This window comes from Lissotriton vulgaris, chromosome 9, assembly GCF_964263255.1.
Source record: "Lissotriton vulgaris chromosome 9, aLisVul1.2, whole genome shotgun sequence".
In the NCBI taxonomy this organism is placed as follows: Eukaryota; Metazoa; Chordata; class Amphibia; order Caudata; family Salamandridae; genus Lissotriton; species Lissotriton vulgaris.
In genome coordinates this window covers 157,190,666-157,213,196 of record NC_141697.1, presented here as the reverse complement: position 1 = coordinate 157,213,196, position 22,531 = coordinate 157,190,666, and the positions used below count along the sequence as shown (strand labels likewise).

The window sequence follows — 22,531 nt, the reverse complement described above, 5'->3', positions numbered from 1 at the left end:
GAGCACTTTCCCTCCACCTTAGCCTATAAAAGCAAATGCTCTCGCGACCGGGCAGCGCTATCAAATGCTTGTTGTAGCATGGGAATGGAATTGAACACAGCAGCTAGGTGGTACCTTTTATTTGCCAAAAAGGAACATTTTGTTTTTAAAATTCAAAGCCTTTAAATTGTTTTCTGTCACACAGCAGCTGGGGGGTACCTGTTATTTGCCAAAAAGGAAAATTTCGTTTTTAAAATTCAAAGCTTTTAAATTGTTTTCTGTCACTCTGTTTCTTGAGCATACGTCCAAACTGAATACTCACTTCCTGACGGTCCCGCATTTTGTGGGTGAGCTGTCATCTTTGGGGAGATCAGCTCTCTAGTCGCTGATCACTTTCCCTCCACCTCAGCCTATAAAATAAAATTGTGGCCGAACGCAGCGGGCGCGCCGGTGGAGCGCCAAAGGCAAGCCCGTCTGTGCCCGTCCGCGGCCGGGTCGCGCCATGCGTCACACCCCCTGTCAAAGTTCAAGAATAACGTATACCAAGTCGACTCTGCTGAATTTACAATACACGACTAAGGGTAATGTTTGTCAGCCCATCTCTCTAGGAAATTACTTTCAGGCATTAGTCTGCCCTACCTGCAATCTTACCTTTAACAAAAGCCATTCTATACCTCCTCCCTCTGAAGAGGTAAGCATTACTCGGTTCGACACACGTTTCGGTAATAAGCGTACCTTAACAAGTGTCCTACTGAACACCAGATCACTTCCTAAACATAGGCACGAACTTGCTGATTTTATGGAGTTGCACTCGCCAGACATACCGTTCCTCACAGAGACTTGGACTCATCCCGCTTCTGAACCAGATCTAATTGTCGCCATACCATCAGGCTATGATCTATATAGGATTGACAGGATAGGACAAAGAGGGGGAGGGGTCGCTATTATCTATCGCTCACACATTAAAGCAATCTTCTCCGAAATTCCTCATTTTAAAGAAGAGGCTATTTTGTTTACTTTCAAAGCTACCAGTACTGAGTCCCTTAATGGACTTCTTGTATATAGACCACCGGGACCCAGAAATACGTCATTGAATCTATATCGACTGTTATGGAATCCTGTATGGCACACACTAATTTTACCGTGTTGGGATACTTCAATTTCCATTTAGAGGCCATTGATAACATGGACATCAAGGAGCTAACAGACCGATTCCTTAGCCTAGGTCTAAAACAAATAGTAACCGAATCTACACATACAGGTAAACACAACCTGGATGGGATTTTTACAAATCACCCACAGGCACACTTTACTAAGACACTATCCTTACCTTGGACGGACCATAGTGCGGTCTTTTTTAAGGTCCATACCACCAGTCCCTTAAATAGAAGTTTTGCCACAAACATACCAAAGACGTCACGTTCTTGAACACAAATAAACCCTCTTGATCTCCAGAACACGCTGCAATTGCAGAACAATAATTTGGACACCGATCCTGACCAAGCTGGGATACATCTCAATCGCTGGTTGGAACAGGCCGTGGCAAGCCTAGCTCCTGAAACTAGTATAAGAGGCAAAAATAAACTGTTCTCGGCCCCATGATATAACACCAAGTTAAAAGACCTTAAAAAATCTGCAGAGCCTAAGAAAGGCTCTGGAGAAAGGAATACTCAGAATATGATAAAAAGCATTATGGAAATGCCTTAGCTACATACAAGGAAGCTATAAACAAGCCAAAATCTACCTATTTCACTGAGAAAATCATGGCTTCCAAAAATACCTCTCGAGAACTCTTTAAGAAAGTCTCTTAACTATCCATGCTGCCAATACTAAACATTTTAAATCAACAAGTCAGTTTTGCAACAAACTTGCCAATTTTTTCCACGATAAAGTAGTATAAGTATAAAACGAATTTTCTACTGACGTAAATGAGACTAGATTAGTCGAATGCAAGCCGGACGCATCAAACACACAAGTGTTCCTAAAAAAGTTTACACCTCTAACACAGGAAAAAGTTGAAAAACTCATCTTGACAACTCATTCAGGTTCCCCTTTGGACCCTTGCCCAGCATGGTCTTTCATATGGCCCCGGAAGCCATTGCCAAGGTCCTGACACCCCTTCTGAATATCATTCTAGATCAAAGACATTTCCCGACGTATTGGAAAAACTATTATAAAACCTATTCTGAAAAAGCCGACTTTGGACCCTTCAGAAGTGGCAAACTATCGGCCTATTACTTCTTTAAAATTCCCCTCTAAAGTTATGGAAAGAGCAGTAAATGAACTGCTAACTTTTATAGAGTCAAACGATATACTAGACCAAGCACAGCACAGCTTCAGGCCTCGACATAGCACAGAGTCTGCATTGACTGCAGCCACTGAAAGCTTACGTGCGCAACTAGATCAGGGCAGGAAGGCATATTAATATTGCTTGATTTATCTGCCGCGTTTGACACGGTTGATCAAAATATACTTCTTCAGCGGCTGGCAGAAATAGGTATCACAGCTAGGGCCGTAGACATTCTTCAATCCTACCTAGCCGATAGACAACAAACAGGGATGTTAGATGAGCACAAAGCTCCCTTCTTTTTTATACCATGTGGGGTACCTCAGGGCTCGGCAATCTCGCCCACTCTGTTTAACATATATGTAGCCCCACTGGCAAATCTTATTCGCTCCTTTGGCTTTACAGCCATATGCTACGCTGACGACTCGCAAATTGTCTCACTGACTGCTATATCAGAGGATGTGGCAGCACGTTTTAAATCATGCATGAGCCATATTATCAAATGGATGCAAAGCAATTGTTTAAAGTTGAACACTGGGAAGACGGAGGTAGTAACGTTTGGCAGGGACTCTTCAATTTGGAACTCCGCTTGGTGGCCTGATACAGAGGGATCTTGCCCTCAACCCGTAAAAAAGGTAAAAAACCTCGGAGTTCTAATTGACGATCATCTTACCCTATCAGACCAGGCCAGTATTACCTCTTCCTGTTTCTATACCCTGAAAATTCTTAGGAAAATCCTACCTTTCATCCATATGCCCCGCAGGAAAAGGGTACTCACAGCTCTGAGTTTGTTGAAAATTGATTACTGTAACTCACTCTACCTTGGAGCCAAAAAAAGTGTGACACAAACTGCAGACTCTACAGAATGCAGCTGCGCGACTACTACTGAATCTACCCAAATTCAGCTCCATTAGTGATGCAATTCGAGAACAGCTGCACTGGCTCCCTATCTTAGCTAGGATCCAATGTAAGTCCTTGTGTATCGTACATAAGATATTGCACGAAAAAGGACCGGGACAGATCAGACAATATGTTGAGCGGTATGCTCCACAGAGAGTTCTCCGCTCCGCCTCGGCATCCTTACTTATAGTTCCAAGGATAAAGACGCTGAAGTGGGGCGGTAGAAGATTCCGATTTTTAGCTCCGAAGCTATGGAACTCTATGCCCCTGCATCTTAAAACCCAAAATAATCGACTTCAGTTTAGGAGGGATCTCAAAACCTGGCTGTTTGAGCTGTACATAACCAGCTGCATTCATCCTTACTCTGTATTTTTGATAGTTAAGCGCCAAGACGCCACGGCATACACGCGCTCTATAAAAACCCTCATTTCATTTCAGAGTGAGGCTACAGGACTGCTTCTCCAAATGCCCTGCCTAATACATGAATGTGGTCCCTTGGAGTTCTTTCTCGCACCCAATGGATGCCACATTTGGATGACGCTCCACACAACCAGGCTGTTTTGACGAACTCTGATAGTACTCTGGTGTTCCAAATGTTACTAAATTGTTCTCCTTAGGGTCTTTTCTGTCTTCTTTCATTTCTCACTCCTCCACACCTCCGCTATTACCTAGGCCTAGTCAGCTGTGCCTAGTCAGGGCTCCCCATCCGCCCTCCCGGCACCTACCCATGAGACCTCATGCCCCAGCCCCATGACCTGTGCATTGTTAGTCTAAATGTTCAGGGCCTAAATAGCCTTGTAAAGCGTGCTGCGTTTCTGTCCCTCCTGGAGCGGTTGGATGACGATATCTGCTTGCTCCAGGAGATACACTTACTTGCCAAAAATACTCCCTGCATGCAATCATGCTGGTTCTCCCAACAGTATTGGTCCTCTGGCCCGACAAAGAAAAATGGGGTGGCTATCCTCCTCACCCAGAAGTTCCATGGCAAGTACATTTCCGCATTCATGGAAGTTAAGGGGAAGGTTCTTGTGATTAGATTGCAATGGGGTTACATCCCTTTCACTCTTGCAAAAGTATACGCACCTAATGACAGGCAAGAACCCTTCATCATTAATACCCTGGCGACAGCCCTTACTTCCCCTGACTCGGCCATTCTAATAGGGGGAGATTTTATCCTAAGTGAAAGACCCAGACTTGGATCGCCCAATCAGCGTTCCTCCCAGACGGGCACCTTCTCAACTGCTGGCCTACAATGGCTGGCGAATGGTGCGCTTTGTGATATCTGGAGACATCTTCACCCCTCCACTAGGGACTACACATTTTACTCTGCAGCCCACAAGACATATGCCCAAATCTACCACTATTTCACGACCGAAGCCCTCACAGCCTGTGTTGGATAGGCAAACATAGAGCCCTGATTTCTGTCAGATCATGCCCCGATCAGATTGATGTTACAATTGAATATCGCACCAGCCGGACATTCACGGTGGCAATTGCGCGACACCATGCTGTAATCCACTCAGACGGTGGCAGCAATACGCTTGGCAATAGAGGACTACGTTGGTAATAATGATCTTGAGGGGACCCGTCTTTGCTCAGTGTGGGAGGCGCATAAGCTTGTCCTTTGGGGGAATTGATCACTATCACGGTGGCTGAGAATAAAATGAGTCCGGAAAAGTGAAAGCAGATTGAACAAGCAGTCTCCGAGCTTGTGTCTATTCACTAACGCACGGGGGCCACTTGCGTCTGGCGGGAACTTGAGAAGCAGAGACTTCTCTTAACACGCTTTGATCAGGCGGAATAACGCCCACTTACGACTTAAGCATAAATTCTATGTTAGTGGAGATCATTGCAGTCACATGCTAGCGCATAGGTTGCGTGGCAAGGCATTGTCTGGGTCTTTGGATTCTGTTAGCACTGTGACAGGGGTGGAGGTCCATAAGGACCCTGAGCTAGCTGAGGCTTTCAAGTCTTTTTATAGCATCCTATATGCTGGTGTTGATGTCCCGACCAGAGACTTCGAGGCCTACCTGCGAGAGGTCCCGCTGACATGCCTCCCTTCGATCTTGCGTTCCACCTAGACCAACATATTCGAGTAAACAATGTGCTGGTGGCAATTGCATGCCTTTAAACCCTCCAAGGCGTCGGGCACAGATGGCTTCTCCACCCTTCAAAAAAAAAAAAAAAATCTGCCAAGAGGTAGCTCCCCTGCTGACGCGGCTGTTCAGTTGTTTCCTAGAATCCAACTCCCTTACCGAACAAGTTACTTACCTTTGGTAAAGATGTATCTGTAAGAGACATATGTAGTTATAGGTTCCTTACCTTAGAATTACCCCCAGGCGTCAGACTGGAACCGGAGAACTTTTTTCGTAGCAGTAACCCTGCGTATCGGTAGGTGGCGTCGGTCAACTCCGCATTCTTTGTCGGCATCTTGGTCGCCGGGTTGACGTTGCGGTGTCTACTTGGACGCCACCCCTGCCCGCTGACGTCAGTTCTGAGATGACTATCCACGCCACAAGCGCAGAGCCAAACAAGAGACTGACCACTGGTCCACGCAACTCGTGCCCTGAAATGGAGTCCCTGTCTCTAGAAGTCAGTTTGCAGAACAGGGAGGATGGGTGGGGCGGTAAGGAATCTATAACTACATGTGTTTCTTACAGATACATCGTTACCGAAGGTATGTAATTTGTTCATCTGAAAGCGACTGTAGTTATAGATTCCTTACCTTAGAATAGATACCCCAGCAATACCAACCCCAGAGGTGGGTCTGTGAACTAAGTTCAAACCAGGAAGTCCGGGAGATCAGAACGGCCGAAAAAGCTGTATCTCCAGACTTGGCTGAATGCTGATGCTTTGTGAACGTGTGCAAGGTGCCTACATGTGGCCTGGCAGATGTCAACCAATGGAACACCACGTCCCAGGGCAGTAGTGGCTGCCGTCGCCCTGGTAGAGTGGGTGCCTAGTCCTACTGAAGGTTCCTTTTTTGACAAAGAATAGCAGATCTTAATGCATAAGACGACCCATCGAGAGATGGTATGCTTGTGCACTGCTCGACATTTCTTGGTGCCCACATCACCCACGAAGAGTTGATCTTCCACCCATAAGTCTTTAGTGCGGTCAAGGAAGAAGGACAGCGCACGTTTTGGGTTCAGACGGTGGAGTCTCTCCTCCTCTATGGAAGGATGCGGAGGGGGGAAGAAGGTGGGCAATGTGATGGTCTGACCTATAGCCTTTAAGGGTCCCCAGAGCAGAGCCCTGCTGGGCCAAAGAAAGAATGAAGAGGAGAACCTGAGAAAGAGGGGCAGAAAGGGGATCCAGAGCCTTTGCTGTGCACCATGCCGCACATTTGTTCCATCCACAGGCGTATACCGTTTTAGTGGAGGGACACCTGGCTGCCAAGATGACGTTACAGACTTCAGGAGGAAGGTCAAAAGCTGTCAACTGTCGCTGCTCAATCTCCACGCAAGGAGGTGGAGGCTGAACAGGTTCGGGTGGAGAACCGTCCCCTGCTGCTGCGACATAAGATCCTCCAGACGAGTCATTCTGATCGGAGGATCGATGGCCATGCTCAAGAGCGTGGGGTACCAGACTCTTCATACCCATTCCGGAGCCACAAGAATGACGTGGGCCCGGTCGCGCTTGATCTTCTTTAGCACTCTGGGTACATGTGGTACAGGCGGAAAGGCGTACAGGAGGCAGCAATTCCACTCGCGACGAAAGGTGTCACCGAGCAAGTGCCGCCTTTGAAACTCCAACGCGCAGAACTGCTGACATTGCGCGTTCTCTTCAGTGGCGAATAGATCTAACCAAGGCTATCCCCACTGTTGAAAGAGACCCTGCACCACACCCGAGTGAAGACGCCATACGTGATCGCCATACGTGATACATCATGCACAGGTGGCTGAGTTTGTCCGCCCTGGCATTCATGGAACCCGCCAGATGTTAAACCACCAGGGATATGCCCTGATGTTTCAGCCATGTCCAAAAGCGAAGAGCCTCTTGACATAGGGTCCACGACCCCATCCCGCCCTCTTTGTTGCAGTACCACATGGCGGTGGTGTTGTCCGTGAATGCCTGCACTTATCTTCCTTTGACAGAGGGAAGGAATGCCCTTAGTGCAAGACGGATCACCCGAAGCTGGATGCGGAGCCCGGACTCCGCCGGACACCAGAGAGCTCTTATCTCCGCCTCTCCTATGTTTCCGCCCCATCCCAGGAGTGATGCATCAGTCACCATTGTAAATTCTGGTTGGGGAAGGGAGAGGGATCAGCCGCTGAGCCAATCTTGGTTTGTGAGCCACCTCTGCAACTGACTCGCAGTCCCCTCCGAGATCTGGATGACATCAAGAAAAATTGCCCTGATGCTGTGTCCACTGGAACTTCAGGTACTAACTGCAGAGCGCGCATATGCCATTTTGCATTATCTACCAGCAGGAGGCCATGAGGCCCAGCAGCCTCAGAATCATTCTCACAGAAATTCGGGATAGAGCCTGAAACATCGGTATCATAGCCCGGACTCGTTGCTCTGGAGGAGAGGCCTGAAACTGTGCTGCATCCAGAACTGTTCCAATGAAAAGGAGCTTCTGAGAGGGAATCAGGTGTGACTTCAGCATGTTGATAGTGAACCCCAGCGGATGCAGGAGATCCGCCATAGCCTGGAGGTGGGAGACGAGAGCCTGGGGCGAGTCCACCTTTAACAGCCAGTCGTCGAGATAGGGGAAGACTGGAACCCCTGATCTGTGTAGATGACCACCGCCATCCCTTTTGTGAACACCGAGGGGCGCTGGTAAGGCCAAAGATGAGCACGGTAATCCTAAAATGCTGGTGGCCCACTGTGAACCGTAGGTAATGCCAGTGGGTAGGCAAGAAGGGGATGTGAAAATAAGTGTTTTGCAAGTCCAATGCTACCATCCAGTCTCCAGGGTCGAGGGCAGACAGAACCTGAGCCAAGGTCAACATTTTTTACTTTTTCTTCCGGAGGAAACGGTTGACGTCCCTGAGATCTAAGATAGGACGCATGCAGGCCTTTGTCCTTCTTGGGTACCAGGAAGTAGTGGGAGTAACAACCACAACCTATTTCTGGCACAGAGACTCGTTCAATTGCTCCCCTGGCCAAGAAAGCTGTAGCTTCCCGGCGGAGAAGGCCCAAGTGATCCCCTGACAGGCAACAGAGTGTTGGTGGCATGGAGGGAGGAGTAATCTTAAAGGGGAGGGAGTAGCCCCTTTGGACTATCTGCAGAACCCACCTGTCCGACGTGATGTTGTGCCAGCGGGGGAGGTGATGGCAGGTTCTGCTGCCCACTGGCAACTGGTGACCTAGAAAAGTCGGACTAGGAAGGTTTGGACTGCAAGGGGGGCATTGGTGGACTGGCCCGCCCGCTGGCCCCCAGCCTTGCAACGCTGGGTCCCACGTCCCCGGCCAAGCAAAGGCTGAGTAGCCTGCACGTCCCTGTGGCTCTAGCAGGAAGGTGGTGGGGGCAAAAGGGCCGAGAGGCAGACTGCATGGGGCAAGTAGTTGCTGCGAGGTCCAAGGACCTGGCTGTGGCTCTAGAGTCCTTGACGCGCTTGAACGTGTTGTCCCCCTTGTCACCAAACAGGCAACGGCTATCAAAGGGCATGTCCAAAAGTGTGGATTGGACATCCCCAAAGAAACCTGATGTTCCCAGCCAGGCGTAGCACCTAAGGGCTACCGACGTGGAAACTGTCCTACCCAGCGAGACAGCGGTATCCAGTCCACACCGGATGGTAAACTTAGCTGCGTCTCAACCCTCAGCAACAGTGCAGGTGAGCACGGGCAGGGCAACCTCCGGGCACTGGGGCAGCACTTGCGCGACCCAAGAGACATGCAGTGGTTACCGACCACAGTCCTAAGCTGGCGGAAGAAAACAATCTTCCCAAGATGGTCTAGCTTCTTGGATTACCTATCTGGGGCAGCAATAGGGAATGTGCCTTTTGAGGATGAGGCTTGGACCACCAAGCTCTCAGGGATAGGGTGTTGGGAGAGGAAAAGGGAGTTGCCCGGGCCGGGTGGTGGTTTCGGGCAATCATCCTGTCCACTGGAGCCACTGTGCTGGGCTGGACCGAATGCCCAGAAGGATGTCAGTGAGAGCATCATTAAAAGGCAGCAGGGGCTTCGAAGAGGCTGCTGCCGGCTGAAGTGCCTCAGTCAGGAGGTTAGTCCTGACAGTCACCGTAGGAAGCTTGAGGCCCAAGGCCTCAGCCTCCCTATGCAACACCACAGCATATGAAGCTCCCTCCTCTTTAGCCACGGTAGGGGGAGAAAGCATACCAAGGTCTGGGGCGGTATCCAGACGATTGGCATCACCCAACTCCTATTGCCAGTCCGGCTCCTCAAGTTGGTCGGCTAGAGGGTCAACAGACCCCTCCCCATTCTCCTCACCCTCCTCTGGCTGCCACTCAGGACAGTAGGGAACGCCAGGGATGATCAGCGGTACAAAAGTATCCTCTGGCGCCGGTACCGACATCAGTCGACGTCGGTCCGGCACCATGTCCAAATCAGGGTTGAGGCTTAGGGTTGACGCCAGTTGGGGGGGCGCAACTGATGTCAGGGGCATTGCCACTGGAATCAGTGCCAGGGAGTGTACCGTGAAGTCGACCGGCACCGATCCGGATCCAGGCTTGTTTCCTTGGGGACCCTGCGGTACAGAAGTCGGAGCCGCCGGCATTGAAGGCCCAGGGCCCATGCTGAGTCGGGCTGCCCAAAGATGCTGTGAATCGCTTCGTAAAATGCACAAAGCTGGGCAGGGGAAGCTCCAGTTCCAGGAAAAGGAGGGAAGCGCGGAGCTGTCCCAGTGGCCTCCGAGGAAGGAGCCTGAGAGCGATGACACCTCGGGTCCCGCGTCGCATTGGCCAACGAATTGGGAGAAGGCTTAGAGCAACGATGTTTCTTTGTCTTCTTCTTCTGATTCGACTTACCTGAGGAGTGCGAAGAATTCGATGACGAATGGTGATGGCTCCGTGACTGGTCTAGCGACATTCCCCTTGACCGGGACCTCGAACTGCGCGGAACAGACTGGCGGGTCTAAAAGCTTTTGGAGCCGCTCCCGCGTAGACTTCGGGTTCAGGGCCCGGCAGTCAGAGCACAACTTCGGGTCGTGGTCGCGCTCCAGGCACCAGAGACACACGAGGTATGGATCGGTGACCGACATCAACTTGTAACGCGAAATAATAACCACAGACTTTATATAAGGACTGTGTGTCTTTTTCTCCAGTGTCCAGCCGGACAAGGAGGTATTTATTTCAAAGGATTTAGTGAATATATACAGAATTAGGAAGTGGAGCAAGCCACAAATAACTGGGCACAAGCCTGTACCAAGTCAAGGAGAAAGGAAAAAAACAATACATGGGGAGAAAGAATAACAGGCAAACAAGTTGGAGAGAAACGGTGGCTTACAATACAATGAAATCTTACGTAAGCTCAAACCGACAGTAACTGCAACACATATTACAGAATTGAAAGGGAAGCAGTAGTGTACAAACTGTTGACGTTACGTTTTGATCCCTGTCTCCAAAATTAACTTGGGATCATCTTCAGGACTACAATAAACATTTTGCCTGATTGTATTTTATACAAGCCTGTGGGATTTAAACAGGAGGGAGGAAGGAAGGATAAGAGACGAATTATCTCAAAGGGAAATATTTACATATTTACAGCATGTCAATTACATTTCTCTATGGTGCAATTTCTCTAAAATTAAAAGAGTGCAGAGGCTGCGGTGCACAGTGCGATCATGGAGGGATTGAGAATCACATTGGTCTCAAGTTGGTATTGAAAAGCACGGCAAAATTCGGGGCAAAAATGGCACCCATTGAAGTGCCCTTGATTTGTTCGTAGAAGATGTTATTGAACATGAAGAAGTATCTCGTAAGGCATATCTCAAGCAACTGGAGAATGAACATGCTGGGCACAGAGTGAGGGCGGGGGCGTGAGTCTAAAGTCTTCTGGATCAGCAGCAGTGATCCAGAAGACTTTAGACCCCCCCACCCCCACGTCGTGACCGCACCACCATCCAGTGCTTTGGTTAGTACACTATCCGCTCCCGCGATCGGCCACACTCAGTCACGATTTACTGCGGACTGTAGTCCATCCACAGTCACCGTCTGAGCGCCAATCGGCATTGCTCGCTTTCCACTCTCGCGATCGGCCACACTTAGTCACGGTAATCTCAATTACCACACATTGTAGTCACGCGCCACCCGGCGAAGCTCACTTTCCGGGTCACCTTGCCGCTCTGCACCAGAATGAGCACACTTCAAGTAGAAGTCCCAGAAGTTCACTTACTTCTTTTCACTTTTTTCACAAGTTCTGTGACCACGCACTTCACCCATATGTTCCCCAGCACGTTCCAACGATCCTCAAAAAATGAGCACATCGCCATCCGTGCCCTTTTGTAATAAATATGATCGCACTGTGCACTGCAGCCTCTGCACTCTTTTAATTTTAGAGAAATTGCACCATAGAGAAATGTAATTGACATGCTGTAAATATGTAAATATTTCCCTTTGAGATAATTTGTCTCTTCTCCTTCCTCCCTCCTGTTTAAATCCCACAGGCTTGTATAAAATACAATCAGGCAAAATGTTTATTGTAGTCCTGAAGATGATCCCAAGTTAATTTTGGAGACAGGGATCGAAACGTAACGTCGACAGTTTGTACAGTACTGCTTCCCTTTCAATTTTGTAATATGTGTTGCAGTTACTGTCGGTTTGAGCTTACGTAAGATTTAATTGTATTGTAAGCCACCGTTTCTCTCCAACTTGTTTGCCTGTTATTCTTTCTCCCCATGTATTGTTTTTTTCCTTTCTCCTTGACTTGGTACAGGCTTGTGCCCAGTTATTTGTGGCTTGCTCCACTTCCTAATTCTGTATATATTCACTAAATCCTTTGAAATAAATACCTCCTTGTCCGGCTGGACACTGGAGAAAAAGACACACAGTCCTTATTTAAAGTCTGTGCTTATTATTTCGCGTTACATCCACAAAAGGTTAGGAACTTTGTTAGCCTTAAACTTACCAATTACCCGAGGTACCTCGCTACCTTTACGGGTCCCCTTGTTTTATATACTACGACATCAACTTGTGACAGGAGTCACAGGGCTTGAAACTGGGCCGACGGCTGGACACCCCTCGTGCACCAGGAGTCGAATACTTAAAATGATGTCGAAAAAAGTCGAAAAAGGGTTAGTCAAAAAGTGACTAAAAGGCACGCGCTCTCTGGATCTGCGCTGGCTGGCACGGAAAAAGAAAGAACCGACGTCAACGCGCAAGGCGGCGTCTAAGTAGACACCGCAACGTCATCCAGGCGACCACGACAATGAGCGCGCAGTCGACCGACTCCACCTACTAACACGCAGGGGTACTGCTACGAAAATATTTCTACGGATCCAGCTGATGCCAAGGGGTAATTCTAAGGTAAGGAATCTATAACTAGTCTTTCAGATGATACGATGTTAGAGGCATCCGTCTCTGCGATTCTTAAGCCCCAGAAGGACCCTAGGGATTGTGGGGACTATCGGCCCATCTCCTTGCTCAACACGGATGCCAAACCTTTCATATGCATCCCAGCAGTGCGACTCAACCCCATCATGCCGGGCCTAATTGACCATGACCAATCAAGCTTTATCCCGGCCCCCTTTGCAGCAAAGAATGGCAAGATATATACTACAGGATACACCACACAGCGCATGACATGTCCGGCACAGAGGCAGCTTATAAGATTGCCTCCTACTGGCATTTAACCTCCCCACAAATACATGGCTGGAATAGAGGGTGTTCCAAAAATTGTTGGTGTGGATGTGGGCAGATGGGCTCCCTCAAACACTTGCTGTGGCACTGCCCTAAGCTAGCTATGTATTGGGATCAGGTCCTGAATGACGTCTATCAAGTATTCGACATGACTATACCAAGTTTCCCTGCATACACGATCCTGGGCTTATCTAACCCCCTGACCTTTCCCCTATGGTCGATTAGAGGCAGACAAATGGCATTTGCTTTGATGGCCGCAGACAGGTCCTCCTGGCACGTTGGGGCACAGAGGAGATCCCAGACCACGTGGCGTGGCTCCATAGATTACGGGTTTCGCTTGCACTGGAACGCATGTCACTGATGGTAGACAACAGGGCAGACAAATATCCAGAACTGTGGTCCCTGTTCATTACGATACTGTCAACAGAGTTCCGGGATGTGACCTGTCCCAAATATCTACAAAACTTGCGACTGCTGCCCGGAAGGGATAGGGAGGGCACCCAGACTATTGCCTGAGAGCTTGATTGCTTTACCCCTCATATCGTTTCCATCTTTCATCCTAGGGAACTGGGACAGTGGCATCTTGGTGCAGGGGAGATGGGGGAGTTATTTGGGAGTGGGTTCTTTTTTTTCTATTACTGTCTGATAGTTCTTTGGGTCCTTTCCTTTCTTCTTCCTTCTCATGTTTCTACAACAGTTAAAATTCAGAACTCCGCATGTTGCCGCCAGCCTGCGGGTTGTAGGCAGAGAGCTGTGTATTAATTCATACATTTTGTGCACGTTGCTGGCCAATGGTTGTAGGCGGAAAGCTGTGTTGATGTTCAACGGATTTCAATAAAAAATTGTTCCATAAAGAGTAAAACGTGAAGTTAAGACAATCCAAAGAGGAAGGAAAAATAACCAAAAGAAAAGAAAAAAGGTTTACATAGTAAAACATCCGGATTAAACAGGTAAAATTGATAGAAACACATGTTCTCCCAAAAATTATACCCTCCTGGAACACATACCTGTGAGAAGATAGTTAGGTCATTGTTTCTTGCTTTGCTGGGTACCAATTTTAAACGATTTCCGAATGCTGGACTCCGAACAGATTTCATGTAAATACCATGCATCTCCGAATCTATTTGAGAAAGTAATCACAACTGGTAGTACTTTTGTCAATGAAAACCTTTATAGCATTACAAAGCTGATTAACATTGTGGTAATACCTTCCTAATGAAAAAAAAGTGATAGAATTTTTAACTCAAGGTGGAGTGTGAGAGGATGAGATCCAACTACTAGCACTTCCTTTCCCACACAACTCATTTTTCTGCATTGTTGCTATAAATTAAGAACTGCTTTAGTCTACTAGTTATGAAATGTCAGATTTTGAAAGGTCACTTAATAATCAAATACACTGTCATGCAATTTAGAAGCAAATTATGACAGTGAGTTCCATTTTGAGGGTGTGGTTTTGCAGAATGCATCACAGTTTTACACCCCTCCCTACATTGCTACAGTGGTTGATTAAAAGTATTGAGAGGGGGAGTCCATAATCACAAGACCACCAGTAAAGGCAAGCCTATAAAATGGACATCATTCTATTAACAAATAAAAACGTGAATGGACAACTTAGAAATGCACCCTACACAAAGCTCAAATTAAGTAAAATTTGCCAAAAAGGGCTATGTGAAGGTGCACTACAGACACCCCTCTTTAAATGGTGTTCACAATAAAAGAAGGACAAAGAGGTGTGTTTGTAAGCAGTACAGTTAAAAATAGGATGGCCAAAGGTATTCTGAATTTGAAATGGAAAGCATCCTTATTTCAGTTTTCCTAATTATTTAGATTAGTATGACATCTGAAGCCGGTGTTTGCAGCAGGAGAAGATGCAAGAAGAGGACAGAGTTTGTGCACCGCCAAAAATGATACTCATCTTGCGCCCTACCTGGGAAGGGGGAGAACCAAAGTTTATTGTGCCTGGCCACCATGTTTCAGACCAGACAGTGAAGGTGCTGCCCAGCGTAAGTACCTCTATTTTTTCAGTATTATTAACTTTGAGGGAAATGTTAGACACCCTTAAAAACTAAACTATGTGGGAGACACCTACTTGTCCAGGCATCAGCTTTTTACATTAACAGGTAAAAAGAAAGCAAAAAAATCAAATGAATGATTTCAATGAGAGATGTAAATATTGAAAAGCATAGCCCTCAGAGATGAGCCAATGGAACCCCACAAAGGAGTAGAGGAAAAGGGGACAGAGGAATGGAAACTATTTTAGTGCTTTCCTTGAGAAATGATTTGAACCACACCCCCAAGGCCTCAAGACGATGCAGCATAGTAGGGGGAATGGCCAGGGTCAAAGGCTGAGGAAAGGCCAAGGAGAACGTGGCCAGCACAACTGTCAACATCCAGTGTCCTATGAAGACGATTTAAGACACCCACAAGAACCAACTCTATCCTGTTAGAAGGATGAAACCCAGTTTAGTTTGGATCAAGGAGTCTCTTTATTTTCAAGATCGGAGATAATTCCTGCTTAACAATAACAGTGCTTTCAATTAACTTTGAAAAAATGTCACTACTGTTTTCAATAATGACAGAACTAGAAGATAACCATATTCAATGGAGAGAAGTTTGGGATTGGTAAATGTAGAAGAAGGAAAATGCTACTTACCAGTATGCATCTGTTCTTGGCATGTAGAGCTGCAGATTTCTACACTTTGCATTAGATTGCCACCTGGTGTTGGGCTCGGATGATTGTATGTTGTTGTCGTCTTGGAAGAAGTCATTGTAGTCACGAGATAGGTGACTCCTCCCTTGGACGATAGTGCGCATGGGCTCAATCCTCAGATTGTTTTCCGCCATGATGGGAAATGATGGAGTTAGTAGAAAGAAAGAAATGATATCCATGCGTGTATATCTAATTATGATAAAACTGGAACAGATACAGGTCCCGGGGAGGTGGGAGGGGGCGTGTAGAAATCTGCAGCTCTACATGCCAAGAACAAATGCATACTGATAAGTAGCATTTTCCGTTCTAGGCATATGAGCTACAGATTCTACACTTTGCATCGATTGTACAGCAGTGTCTCCTCTAGCGGTGGTCACCTGTGTCTGTTGCAGTAGTTTGAAAGAGAGTTTTAAGGACAGCTTGGCCTATTGCATCTTGCGGTTTGGCTTGCACAGCAACACAATAGTGTTTAGTGAAGCTGTGTGTTGTAGACCATGTTGATGCCTTGCAGACGTCTTCTAGGGGAATGTTCCCTAAGAAAGCCATGGAGGCTCCTAGTTTGCGTGTTGAGTGCGCTCTAGGAGGAACTGTTAATGTGTGTTTTGCCTTGTGATAGCATATTTGTATACATTTAACAATCCACCTTGCAATTCCTGATTTAGAAATAGGGTTGCCTTTATGTGGTGGAGAGAAAGCTACAAATAGTTGCTTTGTTTTGCGAAAGGATTTTGTCCTATCAATATAATAGAGAAGAGCTCTTTTGACATCTAGTGTGTGTAGAGATCTTTCTGCTACAGAGTCTGGGTTTTGAAAAAACACTGGCAACTCTACAGATTGGTTTAGATGAAAAGGAGTAATTACTTTAAAAAGGAATTTAGGATTAGTCCTTAGAACCACTTTGTTACGGAGTAATTGTAAGAATGGTTCTTGTGTAGTGAAAGCTTGAATTTCACTAACTCTTCTAAGAGAACGAATAGCAATAAGGAAAGCTGTTTTCCATGTGAGAAACTGAAGTTCACATCTGTGGAAAGGTTCAAAAGTGGGTCCCATGAGCCTGGTAAGAACAATGTTTAGGTTCCACACTGGAGAAGGTGGTAACCTGGGGGGAATAATTATTTTTAGACCTTCCATAAAAGCTTTTATTGCTGGTACTTTAAACAACGACATATGTTTTCTGTTTTGTAGGTATGCTGCAAGATGTAATTGTATATATGAATATGCCAGATTACATCTTTGTAAATGGAGAAGGTAACAGATAATATTTTGGATGGAAGCATCCAAAGGATCAATTTGATTATTAGTGCAGTAAATGGCAATTTTTTTCCATTTAGCAGCATAGCAAGCTCTAGTAGTATGCGTTCTGGCTTCTTTAATGATATTCATACAGTCTGGTGGCAGGTTAAGGTAACCAAACTCTAAATAAGGAAGGGGATCGCTCTGGCGCTCTGCTAGCGTGGCTCATCCGTCAAGATACTCAAACGCAGCTGATCACGGGCATTCGGGACACCGCGGGGGATATAGTCTATGCGCAAGCGGACATTGTATCAGTCTTTTATGACTACTATACTTTGCTATATAGGGAGCCAACCCCAGATCGGGCGGTTCACATCCGACAACTGCTGAGCACAGACACTATAATTCAACTTACGGACGACGAGCACACTTCGCTCGATGTCCCAATCACGGCGGCAGAGATCAAACTAGCCATTCGTCGTCTGGCCCAGAAACACAGCACCGGGCCATGGCGGTTTTCCGGTGGAGCTCTATGCCACATACTCCCAACAGTTGGCCCCCCACCTTGACACGGTCTTCTGGGAGGCGTTGGAGATGGGCCTGATTCCCCAATCGATGCGGGAATCCCTCCTGGTGACATTCCCCAAACCGGATCGGGACCAACTGCTCCGTACCTCCTACCGACCCATTACCCTGCTGACTGCAAAATCCTAGGGCGAATTCTAGCTGACAGACTGGCAGACATTCTTCCCAGGCTGATCCACCCAGATCAGAGCGGATTCGTCCCCCGGAGAAACACCTCTCAGAATCTATGCCGATTGTTCCAGGTCCAGGATGGGGTCCGCAATCGGTTCCCATGGGCTGCTGTCTAATCCTAGACCTCGAGAAGGCGTTTGACACCCTGGCGTGGCAATACCTCTTCGAGGTACTACAGAGGGTGGGAGTGGGACCACACTTCATTGCATGTATGCGGTTATTATATTCCGACATTTCCACTAGGGTACGAATAGGCCGCTCGGTCTCCCCCCCCCATACCAATCATGCGTTGGACACGCTAGGGATGCCCCCTGTCCCCCGTCATTTTTGCCATCGCTATGAAGCCGCTGGCGGCCGACTGCGGGAGGTGGGCCACCACTGGGGGAACGCATCCACTGCGTCTCCCTCTATGTAGATGACCTCCTCATTTATATCAGAGACTTTGCTGCGGACCTCACGACCATCTGGACCACACTCTCGGACTTCGAAAGAGCTGCGGGATTGCAAGTGAATTGGGAGAAATCCTCTCTCTACCCCTTGCACCCGAACCTCCAGCCCAGAGAAGTCCGTCTGGGGGAAGCCTCTTTGACGTGGACAGGGGATCCCCCGCGATACTTGGGGATCAGACTGTATCATGAGCCCCAGGATCTTTCGGAGGGAAATCATGTCTGAGCCCTCGGGCCTTAAGGGTCAGGTGGGCTTCTGGAGGGCGCTGCCCCTGGCTCTCATCAGGAGGGTAGCCCTGTCAAAAATTATCATGGTGCCCAAACTCCTTTACTACTTTGCTAACATCCCAGTAGTTCCACCGCGGTTCTTCTTCCGAGAGTTAAATTCATTACTAATCTCCCTGGTCTGGGGACGGGGCCGCAGCAGAGTGGGCCTGTCGATCCTCCAGCTGCCCCGCAACGAGGGTGGGCTAGGCGCCCCGTCATTTGAAGCCTATTTCTTGGCAGCGCAGCTGCAGTGGCTGTCTCGCTGGACGGCGCAGCGGCAACTGGGAGAGACTGAAACCCTGGACGGGCGGCTGACGGTTCCGGAGCTGACGCAACTACTCCTCCCGGACACACGGCCCAATCCGACTTATCCAATGCTGGTCCAGGTAGTTAGATCTGCATGATGCGGGTCCATCGCATGTCCAAAGGGATGCCAGTTTATTCTCCATTGCTTCCACTGGCGGGCCTCTCGAGAGAGCAAGAGTTCTATACAGCGAGAGAACTCAGAGTCTGGACTGACCTCCAAATCACGGACATAGAGGCCTTATTTACCGATGGTCAACTGGCCTAGTTCGCGGAACTAGCCGAAGATAGAGGGCTACCGGCGGGCCAATTCCTACTACATCGGCAACTAGTGGCAGATTGCAGACGCACGTGGGATCTTCGGAATAGGGATCCCGCGACTCCCCCGGTGGTACACACATTACTGGGGGCGGGCAGACACCATATTACTTGGATTTACAAATCCATTATAGAGCTCACCTAGGTCTCACTATTGAATCTTCGTCTCCGTTGGGAGGCGGATATAGGACGCAACCTTCACGATGGGAAATGGCGGAAGGCCCTAGCACATCATAAAAAGGTGTACCGTAACCAACGCTTCAAAAATGTTCAATTCAACATATTACACCGTGCCTACCTCACACCGGCACGACTCAAGCGTTTTTACCCGACCTCCAACTTTGAATGCCCCTGCTGCACTACACCAGACGCCCCATTCATTCACATGTTTTGGACTTGCCCCAAACTACAAACCCTATGGACGATGGTCATACCACTTTACGAACAGTTACAGGCCTCGTGGATCTTCATACATGGGAGGCTTGTGCCCTAGACATTTTTAAGCGTAGCAAGCGCAAGAAGGTAGAGACCAAATTTATGATTCTGGCGATTTTGTTAGCTAAGCGCAGCATAGCGATGCACTGGCGCGCGACGGAGGGTCCCCCTCTGGCAGTGTGGTGGGCGGCAGTGAAGAAATGGGCAGCGGCCGAACAAGACCATATCCACTTAGAAGAGGCTCGCGGAATACGCCCGCGACCTATCTCCCTCGAATGGGCGACACGCCACGCCTTCCAGCAAGCACAAACGACAAATACAGCCCCAGCGCAAGACCCTCGGGAGGTACCGGGTTCGCAAGACTCCACGCTAGTCTGCGCACGCTCCCCCCGCACCCAATCAGCCTCCCTATAGGCTTCCGTTCTGATTACGCGACATTGCCTCGCAGGACCATTTTGACTGCGCTCAGCGAAGCGGACGAGCTACGTCTTCATTCTGGTTCCCCATCCTATATGCCCCCATGCCCCCCCCCCCCCCAACCCTGCAATTTCCCTGGTTTTGAGAACCCTGGTTCCAGTTAGAATTTGGATCATCATTTCATGACACCACTCACAAGAGGAAGATACATGGAGACTGTGGCATACGCCGTAGAACTGCTGTCCCTATTCCACTGACTGTCTCTTGAACACCTCCCGATCTCACAGGCAGTAGTGATGTGAAGCTCCCCCCCCTTCCCCAACTCCGGCATTCACTGCTAGATAAGAGCCTCCACCGCCACTATGTATAATATCAGCACTTACTAAGTATATGTCACAGATGCCAATGCTTGCTGTATGTCATTTTTGAAATGTAAAATCCAATAAAAAGGTTTTTTTTTTTTAAAACAAAAAAGGTAACCAAACTCTAAGACTTCAGGAACCAGATCGCCAGAATCAGTTGACTTGGATCTGGATGCCTAATGTCTCCATGGTTCTGCGTTAGCATGGATGGTGTCAGACAGTTTTTGGTGTGGAACTAGAAAAAGTTCTAGCAGTGTGGTGAACCACGGTTGGCGTGCCCATGTGGGAGCTACCAGGATCATTTTGAGAGACTCTTGTCTGAGCTTGCGTACCACTAGTGGTATTAGTGGGGTTGGCGGAAAAGCGTACGCAAATCTGCCAGACCAGTTCATCCATATCGCATTGCCCTTGGACAATGAGTGTGGAAACCTGGCGGCGAAGGTTGGACATTTCGCGTTTTTATGTCTGGATCACCCCACTTGTAAAAGAATGGTTAGAGAACTTGCAGATGTAGTTCCCATTTGTGAATCTGTTGTGTCTGTCGACTTAACACATCAGCTATCTGATTGTGAACTCCTGGAAGGTGTTCTACAAGCAAATATATCTTTTGTGGAATGGCCCATCTCCAAATGTTTTGTGCGAGCTGTGACAGCTGCAGGGAATGTGTGCCTCCTTGTTTTTGTATGTAGTACATGGCTGTCATGTTGTCCGTCCGGATTAAGACAGCTTTGTTCCGTATTTGCACTTGAAAGGACTTTAGTGCTAGAAAAATTGCCAGCAACTCTAGGTGATTGATGTGAAGCAACTTTTGTTCATTGGTCCATTTTCCATGAGTTGTGTGGTGGAGCAAATGTGCTCCCCATTATTGTCAGGGATGCGTCTGTTGTCAGTACTATCTGTGGAACTGGCTCCAGGAATGGCCGCCCTCTGGACAAGTTTTTGGTGTGCCACCACTGCAGAGAGCGATGTGTGTGGCTGTCTACCAACACCAGGTCTGTTAGTTGTCCTTGTGCCGGATTCCACTGATGTGCTAGACATTCCTGCAATGGGCGCACTTGCAGTCTTGCATCTGGTACAATAAAAATGCAAGATGTCATCATGCCTATTAGTTGCATGAACACTCTGGCTGGGAGAGAGTGTTGCTTCTGAAACTTTGTGACTAAGGCTTAAATGCTTTGTATCCTGGCTTGACTGGGATAAGCTAGAGCTATATTGGTGTTTATGGTAGCCCCTAGATATTGATGTGCATGAGAGGGCTGGAGATGTGACTTGGTGTAGTTGATTGTAAACCCCAAGTGGTGCAGTGTTTGAATTGTTTGAGATGTGTGTTGGACACACTGATTGAATGACTTGGCTTTTATGAGCCAATCGTCTAAGTACGGAAAGACGTGGATATGTTGTCTTCTGAGATGTGCTGCTACTACTGCTAGGCACTTTGCAAACACTCGTGGTGCAGTTGTGACCCCGAATTGAAGGACTTTGAACTGATAGTGTTGTCCTTGTAGTCCGAATCTGAGATACTTCCTGTGAGAAGGATGTATGGGAATGTGGAGGTAGGCGTCCTTGAGGTCTAGTGTGGTTAGGAAATCGCCTTTTTGCAACAATGGGAGAATTTGTTGTAAAGTGATCATGTGAAAATGATCTGATTGTATATACAGATTGAGAGGCCTTCGGTCTAGAATTGGTCTTAGTGTTCCGTCCTTTTTGGGTATTAGGAAATAAAGTGAGTAGACCCCTGTTCCAAGATGTTTTTACGGAACTAGCTCTATTGCATCTTTTTACAGCAATGAGAGAACTTCTTGTGAAGCAGCGTTAGATGTTTTGTGGACATTGGGCGCTGTCTGGGTGGTATATGTGGAGGGGTAGCTTTAAGCTCTAGGCAGTAACCAAATTGGATAATTTGTCTTACCCACTTGTCTGTTGTTTTGGAATTCCAGACAGGTAGGAACTGTGTTAATCTCCCCCCTACAGGAGTGGTATGCTGTTGGGAGAGCTGAAGGAAGTCACTGTTTAGTGGTGGAAGAGGATCGATTGTTGTTATTACTTCGACCTCTTTATTTATTGTTATTCTCTCTGTAACCTCCTCTAAAATATCCTCTATTGGAGGATGTTTGTGTATTTTTTTTAAAGGAAGGTTAATTGTCTGCTCCAGTTTGTTTGGAGCCTCCTCTATAAAAGGAGCGACGAAAGGAGCCTCTTGGTACAGTGGACTGCAAAGTTCCCATAGATTTTGCAGTATCAGTATCTTTTTTCATTTACTCAAGTGCTACGTCCACCTCTGGACCAAACAATTGTTGTTGGTTGAATGGTTGATTTAAGATGGTTGTTTGCACCTCTTGCTTAAACCCTGAAAT

The 22,531-nt window shown here is 47.7% G+C and overlaps 1 protein-coding gene across 2 annotated transcripts in view; it reads right to left on the bottom strand.

Moving 5' to 3' along the window:
• FANCM (FA complementation group M) overlaps positions 1 to 22,531 on the bottom strand; it is an 861,212-nt gene that overhangs the window by 80,020 nt on the left and 758,661 nt on the right. For both annotated transcript variants that reach the window (XM_086937264.1, XM_086937265.1), the window contains one exon: positions 13,938 to 14,050. In XM_086937264.1, coding sequence (XP_086793390.1) covers positions 13,938 to 14,050 — 113 coding nt within the window. The remainder of the gene's footprint in view (positions 1 to 13,937; positions 14,051 to 22,531) is intronic.